The sequence below is a fragment of the Urocampus carinirostris genome, chromosome 2 (genome assembly GCF_059441175.1).
Source record: "Urocampus carinirostris isolate Australia breed hairy pipefish chromosome 2, RoL_Ucar_1.0, whole genome shotgun sequence".
Classification (NCBI taxonomy): Eukaryota; Metazoa; Chordata; class Actinopteri; order Syngnathiformes; family Syngnathidae; genus Urocampus; species Urocampus carinirostris.
Window position 1 is genome coordinate 36,888,043 of NC_142350.1, and position 18,545 is coordinate 36,906,587.

The window sequence follows — 18,545 nt, forward strand, 5'->3', positions numbered from 1 at the left end:
TAGAAGTGTAGGTCAGCCAATCAATACTGAAAAAGATCAATATGGTTAAAACCAGTAAGTAGGGCCCTTCTGGTGCATGCAGTAAAGTAATATTTTTGTTTAACCTTGGCTTAAGAAATTTAAAACTTAGGTATTTTATCAAACAAAGGGTCCTTATGGTTTTAGTACTCCCCAAAACAAATTGTTTGAGCAATAATTCCAATGAAAATGTAGTTCTCTTTCCTGAATTTAGGAAATGAGATGCGGCCCACGAAAGTGACCCATTTATGAAGACCTGTTCTTGTTCTACTAAACAAGGAATGAAAGCGTTATCGTAAGAGAGAAAAACACCATTGTAATTATACATCTGATATGAAGTGCCTGCAGGTCTTTACTGGATTAGGGATGATGTATAATTTATCTGGGAAATGAATACATCTGGATCAATAATTGCAATTGTTTAAGGTTTAAATAATTATAACAATAGTGTAATCCATCTGTATTGGAACAGATTGTGTCCAGCATTTTCTAGATGAAATCTAAAGAATGACCACGCTGCTAAAAGTTTAAGGAGATGGATTGGAAAATGGCATTTGGGTAGTCAACCAAAAACGAATGGCTCAATTTCAGACTTGTTTGCCATTTTCGTAGGAACATTAAGTTGGAATATCAGTGCAAGGAGAGCAAGGGCATTACCATAAGCAACAATCAGTGAATCGTGCTGGAAATAAAGTTGAACGTACAATTTAATCACCCATAATGGCACATGTAAGAACCCATTGCTCTTAATTTTATGATGGATGAATCCAAACGTTGGCCTGACAGTTACCACAGTGATGTCATGGCAGAACACTCTTTTTTTTTTTTAACTTTTTATTTCTCACACCCATTTTTGACAGAGGTTTGATTCCCCCCTTACATCAACACAAAATATATACACTTGACACACTCATAAATAACAGAAGGAACAACAAAGAACAAAAAATGCTATTAATAGAAAATAAGAATAAATGCTCATACAATAAATTCATACAAAAAGAAATATATATATATATATATATATATAAATTAATACATCCAAATATACACCCAAAGAAAAAAAAAAGAAAAAAAAAAAACACACATAATAATTAGGGGGAGGTGTTTAGACATCAAGTAAAATTTGTGTGATAGGCTTCCATCTTTTCTCAAATTGGTCAAGTTTCAGTTGAAGTCTTGCAGTGATTTTTTCCATAATGTACATTTGCTTTAATTTGTCTCTCCATTGTTTTATGTCAGGCGGTTGTGGTTTCAGCCAGGACACTGTGATCATTTTCTTTGCTACCAGAAGCATTACCCTTAGTATATATTTCTGTTGACCAGATAGTAATTCTTCTGGCAAAATTCCTATTATGTAAGCCTTTGGGTCCAACCGCAACTCCCAGCCAGTGATTAATTTTATTTCTCTCTGGATACTTCTCCAAAAATTTGATATTACAGGGCAATTCCAGAAAATATGCGTAAAGTCTCCGACCCCCCCACAGTTACGCCAACATAGATTCGAGGTATTTTTATACTTTGAAGTGATAGAGGGTGTATAGAAGAATCGCATTTTTACTTTCCATTCAAACTCCCTCCATGTCGGGCTGTTGGTTATTTTGTGTCCCTCTTTCAATGTTTTTTCCCATTCGTTGTCTTTTATCGCTACATTAGTTTCTTGTTCCCATTTTTCCTTAACTGCCATGTCCTCATTACTGAGGTCCATTCTCAGGGCTTTATATAGTTTTGATATAACCCCCTTTATTGATTGTCCTTTTGTATACGATATTAATAATTGCTCTACCTTAGTTGGCTCCTTACATATTTTCCCCCATTCCTCGTGTTTCTGGAGGTAATGTCTTAGTTGCAAATATTTGTAGAAATCATTTCTGGGTAGGTCAAATTCTTGTTGGAGTTGTTCAAATGATTTCATTGCCTGTGCTTCCAATACTTGGGTAATCAACATCAGTCCTTTTTGGGCCCATTTTTGAAACCCTACCTCCATAACCCCAGGTTTAAAGTCTGGATTTTTCGCTATTTTGGTAGCCCTATTCACAGATCTTGATATTTTTAATTTTTTTTGTATTGTTGACCAAGTTTTAATAGTTCCCTTAATCCATTCATTCTGGATTTTTAATTTCTTCCACCTCGTGACTGATATGTATGGTAACGATTCCACAGGCATATTTGGACAAGATCGCTGCTCCATGTCCACCCATATCGTATCTTGGTCTGTAGTAATCCACAAGATGAGTGCTTTAATTTGAGCTGCCCAATAGTAATATTTAATATTGGGTAGGTCTAGGCCCCCCTTTTCTTTAGGAGCTAACAGGGTTTTGTATTTTATTCTAGGTTTCTTGTTTTGCCAAAGGAATTTTGCTATCAACTTATTTAACATTTTAAATGTGGATGCCGGGATCAGAATTGGAAGGGATTGAAACAGAAATAATAGTCTTGGCAATATGTTCATTCTGATTGTTTCTATCCTGCCGATAAGACTTAAGGGCAAAATTTCCCATTTTTCCAAATCTTTCCTTATTTCTTTTATCAACATTCCATAATTTGCATCAAACAGCTGTGTGGTATGTGGTGTAATGGTCACCCCCAAATATTTAAACCCTTTATTTGTCCATTTAAAATCAAATCTTTCACTCACATCTGTTGGACATTTTCCTGATATCATCATTGCTATTGATTTGCTCTCATTATTTGAATACCCAGCTACTTCTCCATATATTTTAAGGCTCTCCAACAGTGGTGGTATTGATAACGAAGGTTCCTCCAGCATTACCAACAGGTCGTCTGCAAACAATGATATTTTATGTTCTGTTCCTCCTTCATCCAATATCCCCCTTATTTGCTCATTTTGTCTAATTGATTCTGCGAGTGGTTCTATGCTTATTGCAAACAAGAGTGGGCTTAAACAATCCCCTTGCCGGACTCCTCTTTTGATTTCAAAGAAATCTGAACAGTGACCATTTACTCTAAGACGAGATTTAGGATTTTTATAGATTATTTTCACCCATTCAACAAATATTGGAGGGAAGCCAAAGGCTATAAGTGATTGATGTAAGAAGCTCCATTTCACCCCATCGAAAGCTTTTTGTGCATCCAAGCTCAGTAACATCGAGGGTTGGGTCTTAGATTTTGTGCTCGTAATTATGTTTAGTATCCTCCTAATATTGTTTGCACCCTGCCTTCCCGGAATAAACCCTGTTTGATCATTTCTAATTAATTTCGCTATAAATTTCTGCATTCTTTTTGCAAGTATGCTTGTAAGAATTTTTAGATCATTACAAAGTAAACTAACTGGTCTATAGCTTTCACACAATATTGGGTCTTTTCCTTCTTTGTGCAGGACTGTTATGATGGCTTCCGACCATGCTTTGGGGGGATCTCCTTTTGTTAGAGCATAGTTGAATACTTTCTGCAGTACTGGTGTTAATTCTTCCTTAAAGCTTTTGTAGAACACCCCCGGGAATCCGTCCGTTCCTGGTGATTTATTTATTTTTAAGTTATTTATTGTGTCTTGTATTTCCTGTTTTGTAATGGGGCGAATAATTTCTAATGTATCCCCTCCTGTTAGTGTCGGTAAATGTAGTTTTCCTAAAAAATTTTGTGCCGTGTAGCCAGACATGGGACCAAGTCACACATGTGCAAGTCTCAAGTAAGTCTCAAGTCTTCACCTTCAAGTCCCAAGTAAGTCCCAAGTATTTTTTTCTTGGGCAAGTCAAGTCACAAGTCAAGTCCCGAGTCTTAGATTGCCAAGTCCAAGTCAAGTCACAAGTCATAAAAACAGCGACTCGAGTCGACTCGAGTCCAAGTCACTAAGTCTCAAGTCCCCATGTCTGCGTGTAGCTATCTAAGTCATTTTCTGAGTCCTTGTATAATTCTTTATAATAATCTGCAAATGCTTCTGCTATACCTTTGGGTTTTACTAAACATTGTTTAGAGATAGGATGTTTTATTTGTGATATAATTCTATCTGTTTGGGCCTTTTTAAGTTGGAAGGCGAGCAGTCGACTGGCTCTATTGCCCATTTCATAGTATCTCTGGTTCACAAAGCGCAGAGCCCCTTCTGCTTTATTTGTCAAAAGTTCATCTAATTTGCTTCTGGTTATTTTTAATACCTGTAATCTGGATTCACTTGGTGTTTTTTTATGTTCTTCTAATTCCTTAATCTTATCCTCCAATTCCTTCTGATTCTTTAAGCGTATTCGTTTCAGCCGGGACGATATTTCAATTAATTTCCCCCTTATTACAGCTTTCCCTCCTTCCCATAATATTGATGGAGAAACCTCATTGTTGTCATTGATTTGGAAATATTCTTTTATACACCGTTTTATTTCCTGTACTACGTTTTTATCTGAGAGGAGAGATACATTCATCCTCCAATACCTAAAATGGGGTTCATTGTCTAAACTTAGTTTCAAAGTAATTGGAGAATGGTCACTTATAGTAATATTCTCTATACCACACTCTACTACTGTATGCATATGTTGTCTTGAAATGTAAAAGTAATCAATTCTCGAATAGCTGCCATGCGGGTTTGAATAGAAAGTATAGTCTTTAGTTTGGGGATTCTTCTCTCTCCATGGATCTATTTAACACTGTACAGAATTGCAAAGTGGACAAGTATCCTTCAGTACATGGAACAAACACAAAGAGGTCGAGGATGTTGAATAACATAACTAAAGAAATGGCAGAACACTCTTATTTCTCTTCACACCGACATACTTGTAGAGGCTGCACCTAGCGCATAGTTTTAGAAAACTTTTAAGTCACAACATTATGTCCCTTTTATAGGGATTCCTTTAAGAATATTTTTCTCCTTGTGTCTCTGCTTTCATAGTCCCCAGAATACATTACAAGCACAAAGTCGGACAGCCAAGACAGACAAAAGCTAAATCAAATGACAAGTGATTTAATTTCAAAAGCCATCTTGCTTGTGTGGGAATTACAGTGTCACCATCAAGTGCAATACTTTGAATCCTTCCTGTCTGCAATGTAACTCATTCAACAAGCAGCAAAGTTATGATCAAAAACATCCAGAAAGGTACCATATTTTACGGACTACAAGGTGCACCTGATTTTCAGGCCCACCCCCATAAGTACTCTTTTGTTATATATTTCTCATATATGAGGCACACTGTACTAAAAGGCGCATTGAATTCAGACTACAGTAAAAGCTATTATTTATAAGTGTCTGATCGTTGCGTCATATATTAGTGTAAAATGTTTGATCAGTCAAAAAGTGTTGCAAAAAATTCCATATGTAACAGGAGTCAAACACGAGTCACAGCGGTGGGAGCGCTGAAATCTAACCACTAGACCAGTGTTTTTCAATCAGTGTGCCGGGGCACACTAATGTGCCGTGAGACCTTTTCAAGTGTGCAGCATATATTTGCCAAATTTTGTCTTTGCAAAAAAGCATGCAACTGTTGAGTATCTTTGCTTTCTTCCATCGATAAGACAGTTAACTGTAACATTCATCCAACAGTAGGTGGCAGCGGACAATTTTTTTTTAATGCACTAATTATCTGCTCCAGAGGTAGTACAGGGAAATGTATTTATATATTTATTTAATCATTTTGTTCCAAGAGGATGTGTAAGATTGCACTGCAAAACAATAATATGAATACAATAACTTAAATAAATAAAGTTTTCTCATAACTCTTCTGATTCTAGATATATTCTTATTTTAGAGGATAACAAAAATTGGAAAAAGTTAAAACTTAGTTAAAAAGATGTGCCACTGGCAGACAGTTTTTGCTTATTCTAAGTATTATGTTTGGTTTGTTTTATAGAAAAACTACACTGTCAATTTACGCAAAATGATAATTCAAGCTAAAAAAAAGGGGGAAATGTTAAACTGGTGCCATTAAATCATTTTGAAACATCTTAAAATGTGCTCTGAGATTTTTTATTGAAAATAAGTGTGCCTCGTCTCATAAAAGGATGGGAACCACTGCTCTAGACCACTACTGATGCAGTTGCCATACAAGAAGGCATTTGATTGTATGTCATTTTCACTATTCTTACTCACTGTGCCAGAAACAAATGTTAGATAATGGTAAAAAAATTACTCTTTTCGTATGTCATTTGCATTGGTCTAGACTAGAGGGTTTAGTGTCTGGGCTTTCATCACTCTGACTTGGGTTGGATTCCTGTTGCATACAATGTTATGTGATTTTGGTCAGCAATTTTCTTCAATTGATGAATAACTGCATAAATACGGTAGTGTACTGTGAAACCTTGTGAAGTAACGCACACCTATCCAACTTTATCCAACGCATTTTGCAGTGTATGAGGAATACTGGGTTGTATGGTGCATTTTCAAATTTCTGGTAATTTGGGGATTTTTAGGTGCACATTATAGTTCTGGAAATTAATCTGTAATGAAAATTTGATATAATTGATTCCAAGAAATACTTGTATACTGTAACAGAATGTAGTTGTCTTTCCAAAATAGCATCTGGCAGGCAAGGCACATTCTAATTTTAGTTTAAATTGAACTTCACAGCTAACCTGCACTAAGGAGGACCGAGGCTATATGACATATATGTCCTTTCAGGGCTTCATTTAGTTTGACTTTGAACGGCCTTCATTCCTGGCAGACAAGGGAGAGAGTGAAAAATGCCGTAGAGTGGCTCACCTCTGCACTGCTCTTTGCTTTGCCTAAGTCTGCAGGATTTTGTCTCTTGTTTCCACAGACCAATTTTCAATTGGATGCAGGTCAGCCAATACATGGCAACCACTGAATGAAATGGTGTTATCAGTGTCTAGGCAGATGGGCTGAGAATGCTCAGGTTATTTCTAAATAAGAAGTAAAAAAACAACAGAACAAAACAAACAAAAAACTACCCAGTGTGTGTGAGGTAGAAGGTGAGGGAGGGGGCGGAAGATGGTATCGATAAGGAAGCTTAAGAGGAAACACACCATTTTCCTGTTCAGGCTGCGAGCTAGATTATAAAGTTATCTACTGGAGAGCAAAATAGGGAAACGCAGCCGACTGCCAGCACGGCACAGCCGATTATTAGTTCATGATAAAGCTATTACTCAAATGCTGTCAAATGTGTCCATTGCAATGCAAGCCAGACTGGTAGGGCACACAACACCTTGTTTTTGTGTTTGACTTCCCAATCGGATTGCTTGCAAACTGAATGCATCCTGGGTTATTCGTTTGTCACTGGTCATGTTAAAGATTCATTTGGATTGCTCTCATCAGCACCCAAGAAACAGTAGGCCGTTCTACAATTGGCTTAAGTGTACTAGTGCAATTCCGCAAAGTACGTGGGAACTATTCATAGAGAAAATCCGCAATGCACTGTGTATACGAAAACCAAACCATGAAACGGCGCGGGAATACTGTGGAACTTCATTTAACATGTCCAAACTTCGTTAAACATGTCTCCCAAAAGTAGCGTTGGGGACACTAGTTCTTGACTTTACAAATAAATCTATCAGTACTTACTTTGTCAATAATAACGATAATTGCAAGAGTGTTTTGAGCACCATAACACTGACATATCGCTATTGCACAAAGTGCTTATGATTATGGGTGTGTTAATGTATTATGTGAATATACACCACAGTTAAACATTATACAAGTGTTTCAATACTTAATGTATCCCATGCTATGGCTAAAAAATATATATGTAACTCATTATTATCAAGTATCATTGTCTTAGCTATTCACTTTACCTATAAGAAAATAAAATAGTAATACAAACACTGATGCATAGAGGGGTAACTAGCAACTACATTGGGCAAATGTAACATTTTCTCAAAAACAGCAGTGGAGGTAAAAGAAAGCAAAAAGGAAAAAAAAAGAAAAGAAAAGAAGGAAATAGAGCTTGGCACTGCATCTAATTTACCCCCAAATGCAGCCAATTATAGCAAGTGCAAATAGAAAAAAATACAAATCAAGTTACACAACTACGCTGAATAACATTTCCTAAACAATTTGCTGTCAGCATTTCCTCGGCTGGCTCTTGTGTACAGCCTCATACAAGGCTGTGACCAAATCCTTTGCTGGGGAAAAATCTAAAAAAAAAAAAACTTAAAAAGTTGATACAGAGCCCGGAAAAAAATCGGTAGAGAGAAATTAAGCCTTTACTGTTATTAGATGAAGGAAATGGTGCAAATGAAAAGAGTGCTGTCAATAATGTGACATATTAGTGGATTCAGGCAAATATTTTTAGCCCAAATATGACATATTTTTCTTGTTTAGAGTGATTTCAACAATAATTAAGTCGGTCTGGACGTTATGGCCGAAAAATAAAAACTCCATTTTATCTGTCAGTCTAGACATGGGGTCTCAAACCCTTTTCAAGCAAATAGCTACTTTTTGTGATACATGTTTACAAAATAACAGCCTGTAATGTTATAACCAGGTTGTTACTATATTATTAACTTGTTAATTATTGGAAGTAGGCTTACATAAACTGATTCAACAACAACAAAAACATTTTTTTTAAAAAAAGGAAATCACAATGACCCAGCACCGGTGAGCTATGTTCAGAACAGGTCTGTGGGCACTACGTTGGAGACCCCTGGTCTAGACAAATATGATTTTAACCAATAACCCTCACAAAATACTTTTCAAAATAAGTTTAGATTAAAATGTAAATACTGTGCAAATATATTGGACAGGAATAACTGGGTTAAAAATCAGTTTTAATAGATAGTTGAGTCATAGCTCATAAAATATATATATATATATATATATATATACTGGTATATATATATATATATATATATATATATATATATATATATATATATATATATATATATATATATATATATATATATATATATATAAACAAAGACCAACTTATCTCTTGTTACAATTTACCTAAACACCACAAATAACTAGTTAGTAAATATTGTTTGGGAATAGGCACTTACTTTGAGTAATTTAATTCAAAATATTCTTACATTCTACCCTCAATCTCATAGCAAAATAAGGCTGGCAACAAAAAAAAAACACACACAAAAATTCTCATTTGATCCACTTTGTAATTTAATATATTTTTAATTTGAATAATACCAAAACCTTGAAAATCTTGATGGATAGAATTGAAATCACCCAGAGCTGGTGCTGTTCTTTAAACACATGTTATGGACTAGTCAATGGCAGCATTTAAACAAGTTATATACATAAATGGGTATTCATCTTATTTCTAGACTTTTTGTGAATTATTTTCCTGTAAATTTCATTGCAGTACTTTTTCTCTACTAGTGTTCTAAGGCACGTATAATTTTGGCCAGCAACTAAGCATTGCCTTGTGAATATTTTTGCCAATGTGTGCTAACATTACTTATACCCTAATTTTACATTTTAAGACTTTATTACACATTCAGCCTGAAATACCATGTTTGATTTTGTTGTAAATAATGTTCACTTCATCACGTCATGACAATAAAGACATTTTTAATTCTAGTTACAAGCTATATGCGGCCCATTTTTGTACAAGCATTGTGTGTTAAATTTATATTAAAATTGGTTTGAAAATATATGATTGTCTGAGCACTTTGCAAAGAATTTATCATTTAATCAAAACAACTTTTTGTAATATTTGTGCAGGGCCGGGTTTTTTTTTCTATTACAAGTCTTAAGGATCCAGATTGACTGTTGAACTTGAGATTTTATTTTTGGGCCGAATCTCCCCGCCCTATAACATACCAAATTTACAAATTGACAATATTTTGTAAATCAAACAAGTTCGATCAATTCTCCCAATCCTAAAACAAGTGAAAAACCCTTCCCAATGTAAAATTGCCTTGTCAACTATCAGCTCTAGAATGAGTAACAGATGAGGAATGTTAGCACATCTGAAGAAACACATTCAAACAGCAAGGGGAAGGGGCAGAAGAAATCAACTAGAACATGGCATGCTTCTACTCTCTTGTTCGCTCTTCGGCATGCAGACACAGAATGAGCGGAGCCACAATGATCCGACGCCTCACTGTTGCCACGGAGAGGGGTGAGGAAAATCTGTCTGACTGCAGCTGCATTTGAGGGTCATTTCAAGAACACGAAGCAAAGAAGGGTCTTTTTCCATTTTTAGTTGGTGCCACTAGAGCATATGATAAACCAAAACACTACACTGCCCATCCCCAAAACACCCGGGAAATCGATACAAATGACAATGCAGTTAGAAGGTCATTCACAAGCACAGCTAGCCCTGTGGTGGAATGTTGTCGATACGAGGCTTATAAAGATCCGAAAAGCAAGTACCACAAAACTATATCAACATAAGTTGTTAAAATAAATATAGTTCTTCATATTACGTCTGTTAACACTGCTCCCACAACCTTTGATACCTCTGATATCTTTTTAGTTTAGGGCTTAAGTACACATGTTGCACAAGTAAAAAATGAAACTACCTCGAAGCTACCAAGCATGGGTAGACACTCTGCTCATAAACATCCCCTGCAAGGCTAGTCAGCGCAACAAAAACCACCAGCAGCTGATGAACGCAAGCACAGAGCAGCTGCAGTACCATGCAAGCAGAAGACGCTCAGACCGTGCAAAACAGATCCTGAAGAGCTTGTTTATTTTGTGCGCTACTCACAGAATATTCGACGGTCCCTTTGGGTCTCTGGAATGACATACGCCTCACATCCTTCTTCTCCGGGGTCTTCTTCTGGCCGGTATCTGTAAGCAGGCGAGGCAAGGTACGCATTACATTCATGTTCCTCTCTCCCCAGCTTGTCACAAGCCGCCGTTTCCCAGCCCCGTGGGTAGACAGCTCATTCGTCAACAACAAGGGAGCCAGCCAGCCGGCTATGTGAGCTGTACGCGCCCGACAGCTTTTTCTCTCCCTCTTCTCTCTCTCTTTGCTTCTCGCTCTGCTTCTAGCCTCATGCTCCCTCTCACGCTGTTGTCCTCTGCCACTCTCGGGTTTTTTTCCTCCTCCTATATCATCATACAGACCAATGACAGCTGTTGAAATCTGCTCACCTAGCCTTCTTCGGCTACCGGCAGAGAACGGGCTGACCCGCGATAGAGCGTCGCTCTGTATGCGAAACTGGGAGGGCTTACGGGAGAGGGAGACGTTGGCAAGTGAGATTTGTCGGGATAAATATGTAAAGGGTTCGCTAGGGAGGGAAAGAATCTGACTCCTGTACATACTGTAACAGGGGATGTACGATGGACCTCGGCACAAGACTTCAACGCATAGTTTAGGTTGTTTTGATGCAGATGAAATGGGACGAGATAAACATGTAAGTTTTAAAAGTAAGGAGCAAGTTTAAAAGTCAGGAATAAACGGAATAAGATCAAAATATTGTCAATATTTGGGTAAGGCAAGCTCATGGAAAGAGGCACAGAAGTGCAAATATGCTCTTTATTTGGACTGCAAATAGTCCGATTAAGATAGTTGGGTTAGTCGACCCATGCGCTTTAAGGTAAACATTGAAAGGACTTAAAAAATAAAAAACATAAAACAATGTCTGGGTAGATAAAAAAATAAATTACAAGATGGTGCTTGGAGAGTAGCCCAAGTTTTAGAGCAAAAAAAGTAGTGCAATAGCAGAAAACAAATTGCAACTGGCAAGATTAAAAATATACATGCTAAATTTGGCTAACAAGCCTCAAGTTAATTGTTTTTTTTTTTTTTCAACATGTTATGTTTATTTTCTATCAATAGGGAGACATTGCTAAAATTGTAACTATCATATATGGTGTAAATAAATCCATGTTTCTGGCAAGCAACGTATGAGCACAACCTGTAAATACATACAATAAATTTGGAGCTGGGAGTTAAGAACTACATTGATTTATTGATTGTGGTGAGTTTCCAAAAACCTCATGTATAGATCTGTAAACTCTGAGAAATTAGAAAAACAATTGGAATTTATGTCTGGGCATATTAATGTATATGAATAAATATACCATTAGTGTTAATAATATGTATGAGATTGACTCGAGATCTGGGTGGTTGGATGTTTCAAGGTGTTGTGAGTTCAAAACCAAAAATAAATAATTATATACTCACATCTAGTGTGGCAAGTTTCAAGAGCTCGCGCCATCAAATACAAACAAATACAGCATGTGCTGTCTTCAATAGCTGAGGCCCTAACGCTTCCATTAAGACTTGTCTCTCTTTTGACCTCACACACCAGCTCGAGTTCCATCCCAACCGCAGAGGTGACATTCCACATCCCGAAGTGCAAATTCTGTAAACAGGTTTTATACTGCCAGGGTAGCCCCTTCAGAACTCACAAAACTGCAATGCTTAAAATGTACTGTTTATTTTTTTCAAGTAAAGGCATAGAAACTTTTAGTGAGATATCATATCACACATGTTTATGCACAGGTCAGACTGATTAGTACATTTGCTGCATCATTCTGAAGAACCGGGTTCTTCCTGCGTGGCACCAGATTTTTTTTTTAAAGGTTAAAGTATCATGTTGTCTGAATTGAAGCTATAAGATTTTTCTCATAATCTGTGGCCACCGTGGCTCAGGATATTATACATTTTTGCTCATTATTTTGCTCTTCTTTGGGATATTACTGTATGTTTAACCTGCTTTAAAACACATCTATTTTTCAAGTAAAATAAATAATTAATACGTCTCATCTCATCTCATTAGCTACACCGCTTATCCTCAGTAGGGTCGCGGGGGTGCTGGAGCCCATCCCAGCAATCATCGGGCAGTGGGCAAGGGACACCCTGAACTGGTTGCCAGCCAGAGACAGACAACTCACTCGCTCATTCACACCTAGGGACAATTTGAACCGGCCAATTTACCTAAAATGCATGTTTTTGGAATGTGGAAGGAAACCAGAGTGCCCGGAGGAAACCCACGCAAGCACGGGGAGAACATACAAACTCGGCACAGGAAGTCTGGAGCTGGATTTGAACCCACGCAGGAGTTTCCCAAGACATGAACTGTGCCGCACATGCGCTAACCACTGCGCTGCCGTGCTGCCCTAAATAATACGTAAAATGAGAAAATATGTGCCATTCCATCAGTTTTTGGTAATATAAAAAAACAAATTGAAGTTAATTAAAATTATGTGCAACATTTTTCCCTTTTGGCGGCACGGCGGATGAGTGGTTAGCGCGTCAGTGGCTCAGTTCTGAGGTCATGGGATCAGATCCAGCTAGCAGCCTTCCTGTGTGGAGTTTGCATGTTCTCCCTGTGCTTGCGTGGGTTTCCTCTGGGCGCTTCGGTTTCCTTCCACATTCCAAAAACATGCACGTCTGGTTAATTGGCCAGTCCAAATTGTCCCTAAGTGTGAATGAGTGAGTGAGTTGTCCGTCCCTGTGTGCCCCTGTGACTGGCTGGCAACCAGTTCTGAGTGTCCCCTGCCCACTGCCTGACGATAGCTAGGATGGATTCAAGCACACCCACGGATAATTAGTATACAAAAAGGGAAAAAAAACCTAGACTGCTGCAACCTACTGATATGGATGAATGATGCAGCAAGAATACTCATTATACAGTATCCTTCAGCAAGAATACTGTGTCATTATGCAGTATTCTTGCAGTATGCATGCTTTTTTGCACAGATGAAACCATACAATTTCCTAAGGCACAATGGTTGAAAAACACTGATGCAAACCATTCATCTGGATTGGTGCTAAAGAATTCAGAATTTTCATCCAACTCGGACTATTTTCTTCATGTACTCTTCCCAATAAAAGATATAGACCGATGTGGGCTGGTACTCAATATGACTAAGTACAACAAACCTGTTTTTCCCCTTTTTACAGCAAACAAACACAGATGTTTTTTAAAGAATTTGAAAAAAACCTATGTGCTACAATATGCGTGTTCCCATAAAGAGCATGTTAATTGCTGACTATTGGCCTAAACTACCACACAATCAATTGAGAAAACTGTTCAGTGCCTTGTTTCTTATATTCCTCATGCTAAGGTTTTTCCTCACCCGCATGCCGGTTTCAGATCAGGGGATGGTGTAATTGTGGCCTGCGCAGTCCTTTGAGAAATTTTGTGATTAAGGCAGGTGTGTCCAAACTTTTCAGAAAGCAAGCCAGATTTGGTGAACAGAGAATAAATGAGGGTTGAATATTCAGCCTGATAAACTATAAACTCACCGTCCGTGAAAGGCTTGCAGTGCTTGGGGATCAGTGTCGCGAGCTAGTACCTCGCCTTTGTGATCATTTGACTCACAGGAATTTGTAAAAAAGTACTGCTGTGCTGTTAAAACAGCTTTTCAGTTGCTTTTTACAGCTTTCGTTTACAGATCACTTTTCGTAGTCATCATGTTTTGTCTGGCATTGCCACTTGATATTATATTCTTTGGAAACAGCCAGTCTCAGGGCAAATTAGGCAGATGCAGTTGTTTTGGATTTAGGTGAAAAAATACTCCCTCACAGTCAACTTTCCTTTTTTATTTACAGTCGCCGTGTCGGAAATGGGGTGGGCTAAATTTTTCACAGAAAGCCAAAGGCAAGGTGGCCAATGGGCTATACGACCATCATTTGGTGAAATGGGGAATTCCTATTTTGTACAGATTGATTTTATACTTCAGTCAACATTGCGGGTCGGCCACATATTAATTTTATTTTATATAAAAATCAGATCGCAAGGGCCCTAACTGGTCCCCGGGCTGGACTTTGGACATGCTTTGTTTAAGGGCCCTACTAACCGATATGACTTTACTTGAAAAGAAGTTGGTGTGCAACAAAACACAAGGCTGAATTCATTCATTCTTGAATATCCTAAGAGTATTAAACGACAAACTAATCTTGTTTTTCTTTGTGTTTCATATTTCTCAAGATAAATCACTGTTTGCAAGTGCAACACTTGCATTACGAAGCAACAAGAAAAAAAACATGGGCAAGAGCAAGAGTAAACAACAAGACATTACCTCGTAGTCTGAGAGAATATACAAGTGGCAGATTTTCCTCCCCTTGCTTTTTCCTGCCTGCTGGTTATGTATCCCACCCCAGCTGTTATTTTTAGATAAACTGTTGGGAAGTCTAACTCTCTCTCTTGGCCTTAGTCACAAAGCACAGGTGTGGATGGACTAATACAGGTTGACATTTAATCAATACTAATATTTGTATTGCCTGGAAAAGGTTTAAAAAATAAAAATACATGGCTTGTTAAAGACTTGTTGAGACTCCAGGTGAATTATTTATGAATAATATGTACCGTAGTTAAGGCTCACTGGTTTATAAGGGGCACCCCCAGAATTGTGAGGGTCAAACAGAGTTCCCGAATGTTTGATCTTACATTACACAGTCCAGCGTTTTTCCGAATTGCTCAGTCCAGCGTTTTTCCGAATTGCTCAGTCCACAATTAGTAGATTTGGGAGTCCACAATTGAAAGGATTTGGGAGTACAGTCAATAAACATGCCCGATTAAAGTCGCTGTCGACGATAAGCTCCGTTGGGGTAGTGCAAGCTGATGTTTAGCAGCGGGCAGGAGATATAGCGCTATGCTAACGTTAGCATCTGGTGAAACTGTTAGCGGTGGAAAGTATACAGCAAACACAAAGACCACAGTTAACTCTCCCGGTACATAGCTAGAAACTCCATATCGAGTGAGCATTGTGTATCAATATACATATATACAGTGCATCCGGAAAGTATTCACAGCGCTACACTTTTTCCACATTTTGTTATGTTACAGCCTCATTCCAAATTGTATTAATTTAATCTCTTGTCTCAAAATTCTACACAAAATACTCCATTATGACAATGTGAAAAAGTTTTTTTTTTTTTTTACTTTTTTTGAATTTATTAAAAATAGAAAACTAAGAAATCACATTTACATAAGTATTCACAGCCTTTGCTTAATACTTTGTTGATCCACCTTTGGCAGCAAATACAGCCTCAAGTCTTTTGAATATGATCCCACAAGTTTAGCACACCTATCTCTAGGCAGTTGTGCCCATTCTTCTTTGCAATAAGTCTCAAGCTCAATCAGGTTGGATGTGAGATGTTTGTGCACTGCCATTTTCAGATCTCTCCAGAGATGTTCGATCGGATTCAAGTCTGGACTCTGGCTGGGCCACTCCAGGACATTCACCGAGTGGTTCTGAAGCCAATCTTTTGAGATCTTGGCTGTGTGCTTTGGGTCGTTGTCCTGCTGAAAGATGAACCTTCGCCCCAGCCTGAGGTCAAGAGTGCTCTAGAGCAGGTTGTCATCCAGGATATCTCTATATATTGCTGCATTCATTTTTCCTTCCATCCTGACTAGTCTGCCAGTTCCTGCTGCAGAAAAACATCCCCACAGCATAATGCTGCCACCACCATGCTTCACTGTAGGGATGGTATTGGCCTGGTGATGAGCGGTGCCTGGTCTCCTCCAAACATAGCGCCTGGCATTCACACCAAAGAGTTCAATCTTTGTCTCATCAGACCAGAGAATTTTGTTTCTCATGGTCTGAGAGTCATTCAGGTGCTTTTTGGCAAATTCCAGACGGCCCTCCATGTTCCTTTTACTAAGGAGTGGCTTTCGTCTGGCCACTCTACGATACAGGCCTGATTGGTAGATTGCTGCAGAGATGGTTGTCCTTCTGGAAGGCTCTCCTCTCTCCACAGAGGAACGCCGGAGCTGTGACAGAGTGACCATCGGGTTCTTGGTCACCTCCCTGACTAAGGCTCTTCTTCCCCGATTGCTCAGTTCAGAAGGCCGGCCAGCTCTAGGAAGAGTCCTGGTGGTTCCAAATGTCTTCCATTTACGAATAATAGAGGCCACTGTGCTCACTGGGACCTTCAAAGCAGCAGAAATCTTTCTGTATCCTTCCCCAGATTTGTGCCTCAAGACAATCCTGTCTCGCAGGTCTACAGACAGTTCTTTTGACTAAATGCTTGGTGTTTGTGCTCTGACATGCACACTCAAGTGTGGGACCTTATATAGACAGGTGTGTGCCTTTCCAAATCATGTCCAATCAACTGAATTTACTGCAGGTGGACTCCAATTAAGCTGTAGAAAGATCTCAAGGATGATCAGTGGAAAAAAGATGCACCTGAGCTCAATTTTGAGCTTCATGGCAAAGGCTGTGAATACTTATGTAAATGTGATTTCTTAGTTTTCCATTTTTAATAAATTCCAAAAAAGTAAAAAAAAACGTTTTCACATTGTCATAATGGAGTATTTTGTGTAGAATTTTGAGATAAGAGATTAAATTAATACAATTTGGAATGAGGCTGTAACATAACAAAATGTGGAAAAAGTGAAGCGCTGTGAATACTTTCCGGATGCACTATATATATATATATATATATATATATATATATATATATATATATATATATATAATGTGCACCAGACTATAAGGCGCATACAATTAAATATATAGTAACGGGTTGGGGCTGCACCAAAATGAAACAAGTACCATAATTTGCATTGGATGCAACAGGAATCAAAACCAGATTTCGGCGGGGAGAGCGCCGAATCCTATCGACTAGACTACTCAAGATGCAAACAACACATAAAAAGGATTTACGTTTTATGTCATCATAACAATTTTTAGTCACGGTAAGACATTGTTGATAATGTTAGCATTGGGCCTGGCCGCGAGAATACTGTCAGACATTAAAACTGTCCTTGGAACAGAAAAGGTTGGGCACCACTCAAATATAGTTTTTCATCGCCAAATCACAAAGTCTGCAAGAAGCAAACAAGTTTACGAACTAAATAAGAGAAAGGCATTGTGGGAAGTAATTCGGTCACCCTGACAGATGTAAGCGCATGGCTGCATGTATTCAACAACGTTTGTCATTTACAATGCTTAGTTTTAGCTGTGAAAAAGTGAAGAAAAAAAAAATTCTACAGATTTTTATTCACTTTACGTTTTGCCATTTTCCTACATCATATATGTTCCTTGTGAACTGGTGGTTACAATTCGACACTCTTAACATTGCTATCTAGGTTTGATCCGGTGATTAAATATCTCCTGATCAATAATTGCCCGAATATGATAATACACTGGTATACATTTTCATTTTTTTCCGTACACAAAGTGCACTGATTTATAAGGCGCATGTTCCAATTTCTGGCCAATTTGTGTTTTTTGGGTGTGCCTTGCAGTCCGGAAAATACAGTAACTATCATTTATACCACTATGCATTTGATACCAAGGTGTGCTGCTATAGGTTATGGCAGGGGTTGGGAACCTATGGATCGCGAGCCATACATGGCTTTTTTCATGCGTACATATACATATGGCTTGGAGATAAAATAGGACTTGGCAAGTTTTAATATATTACTTGATGGGGGGTTTTTAAGGGTTATTGTTCTATCTTCGTTATTCATTATCCATTATCTGTTATCGGTCAGTTCATAATACGCTACAATGCTTGGCAAATTAGCATACATGCAAAGCCAAAACAACACTAATTTGCAACGGTTTGGTCAAGTATATATATAGGACACAATTTGAACTAAAGTTTACAGTCAGGGTGTCTTTTACACCAGCAGACCCTGTTTTGGCTGTACATCACTAGATAATCCATTATATGGTAGCTCATTAAACAATTTAGGTTCAGTGTTAAGACACTTTATGATTAAAACTTACAGAATCATAACAAACGTTACCCAGTAGTTCTTGC

The 18,545-nt window shown here is 38.0% G+C and overlaps 1 protein-coding gene across 6 annotated transcripts in view; it reads right to left on the minus strand.

Annotated features, from left to right (window-relative positions):
- The window catches only part of oxr1a (oxidation resistance 1a), a 222,080-nt gene that overhangs the window by 49,883 nt on the left and 153,652 nt on the right, over positions 1-18,545 (minus strand). For 3 of the 6 annotated variants that reach the window (XM_088326394.1, XM_088326393.1, XM_088326395.1), the window contains one exon: positions 10,581-10,663. In XM_088326394.1, coding sequence (XP_088182520.1) covers positions 10,581-10,663 — 83 coding nt within the window. Of the gene's footprint in view, positions 1-10,580; positions 10,999-18,545 lie in introns of those variants that run through there. The other 3 variants (XM_088326392.1, XM_088326391.1, XM_088326390.1) reach the window with 2 other exon arrangements.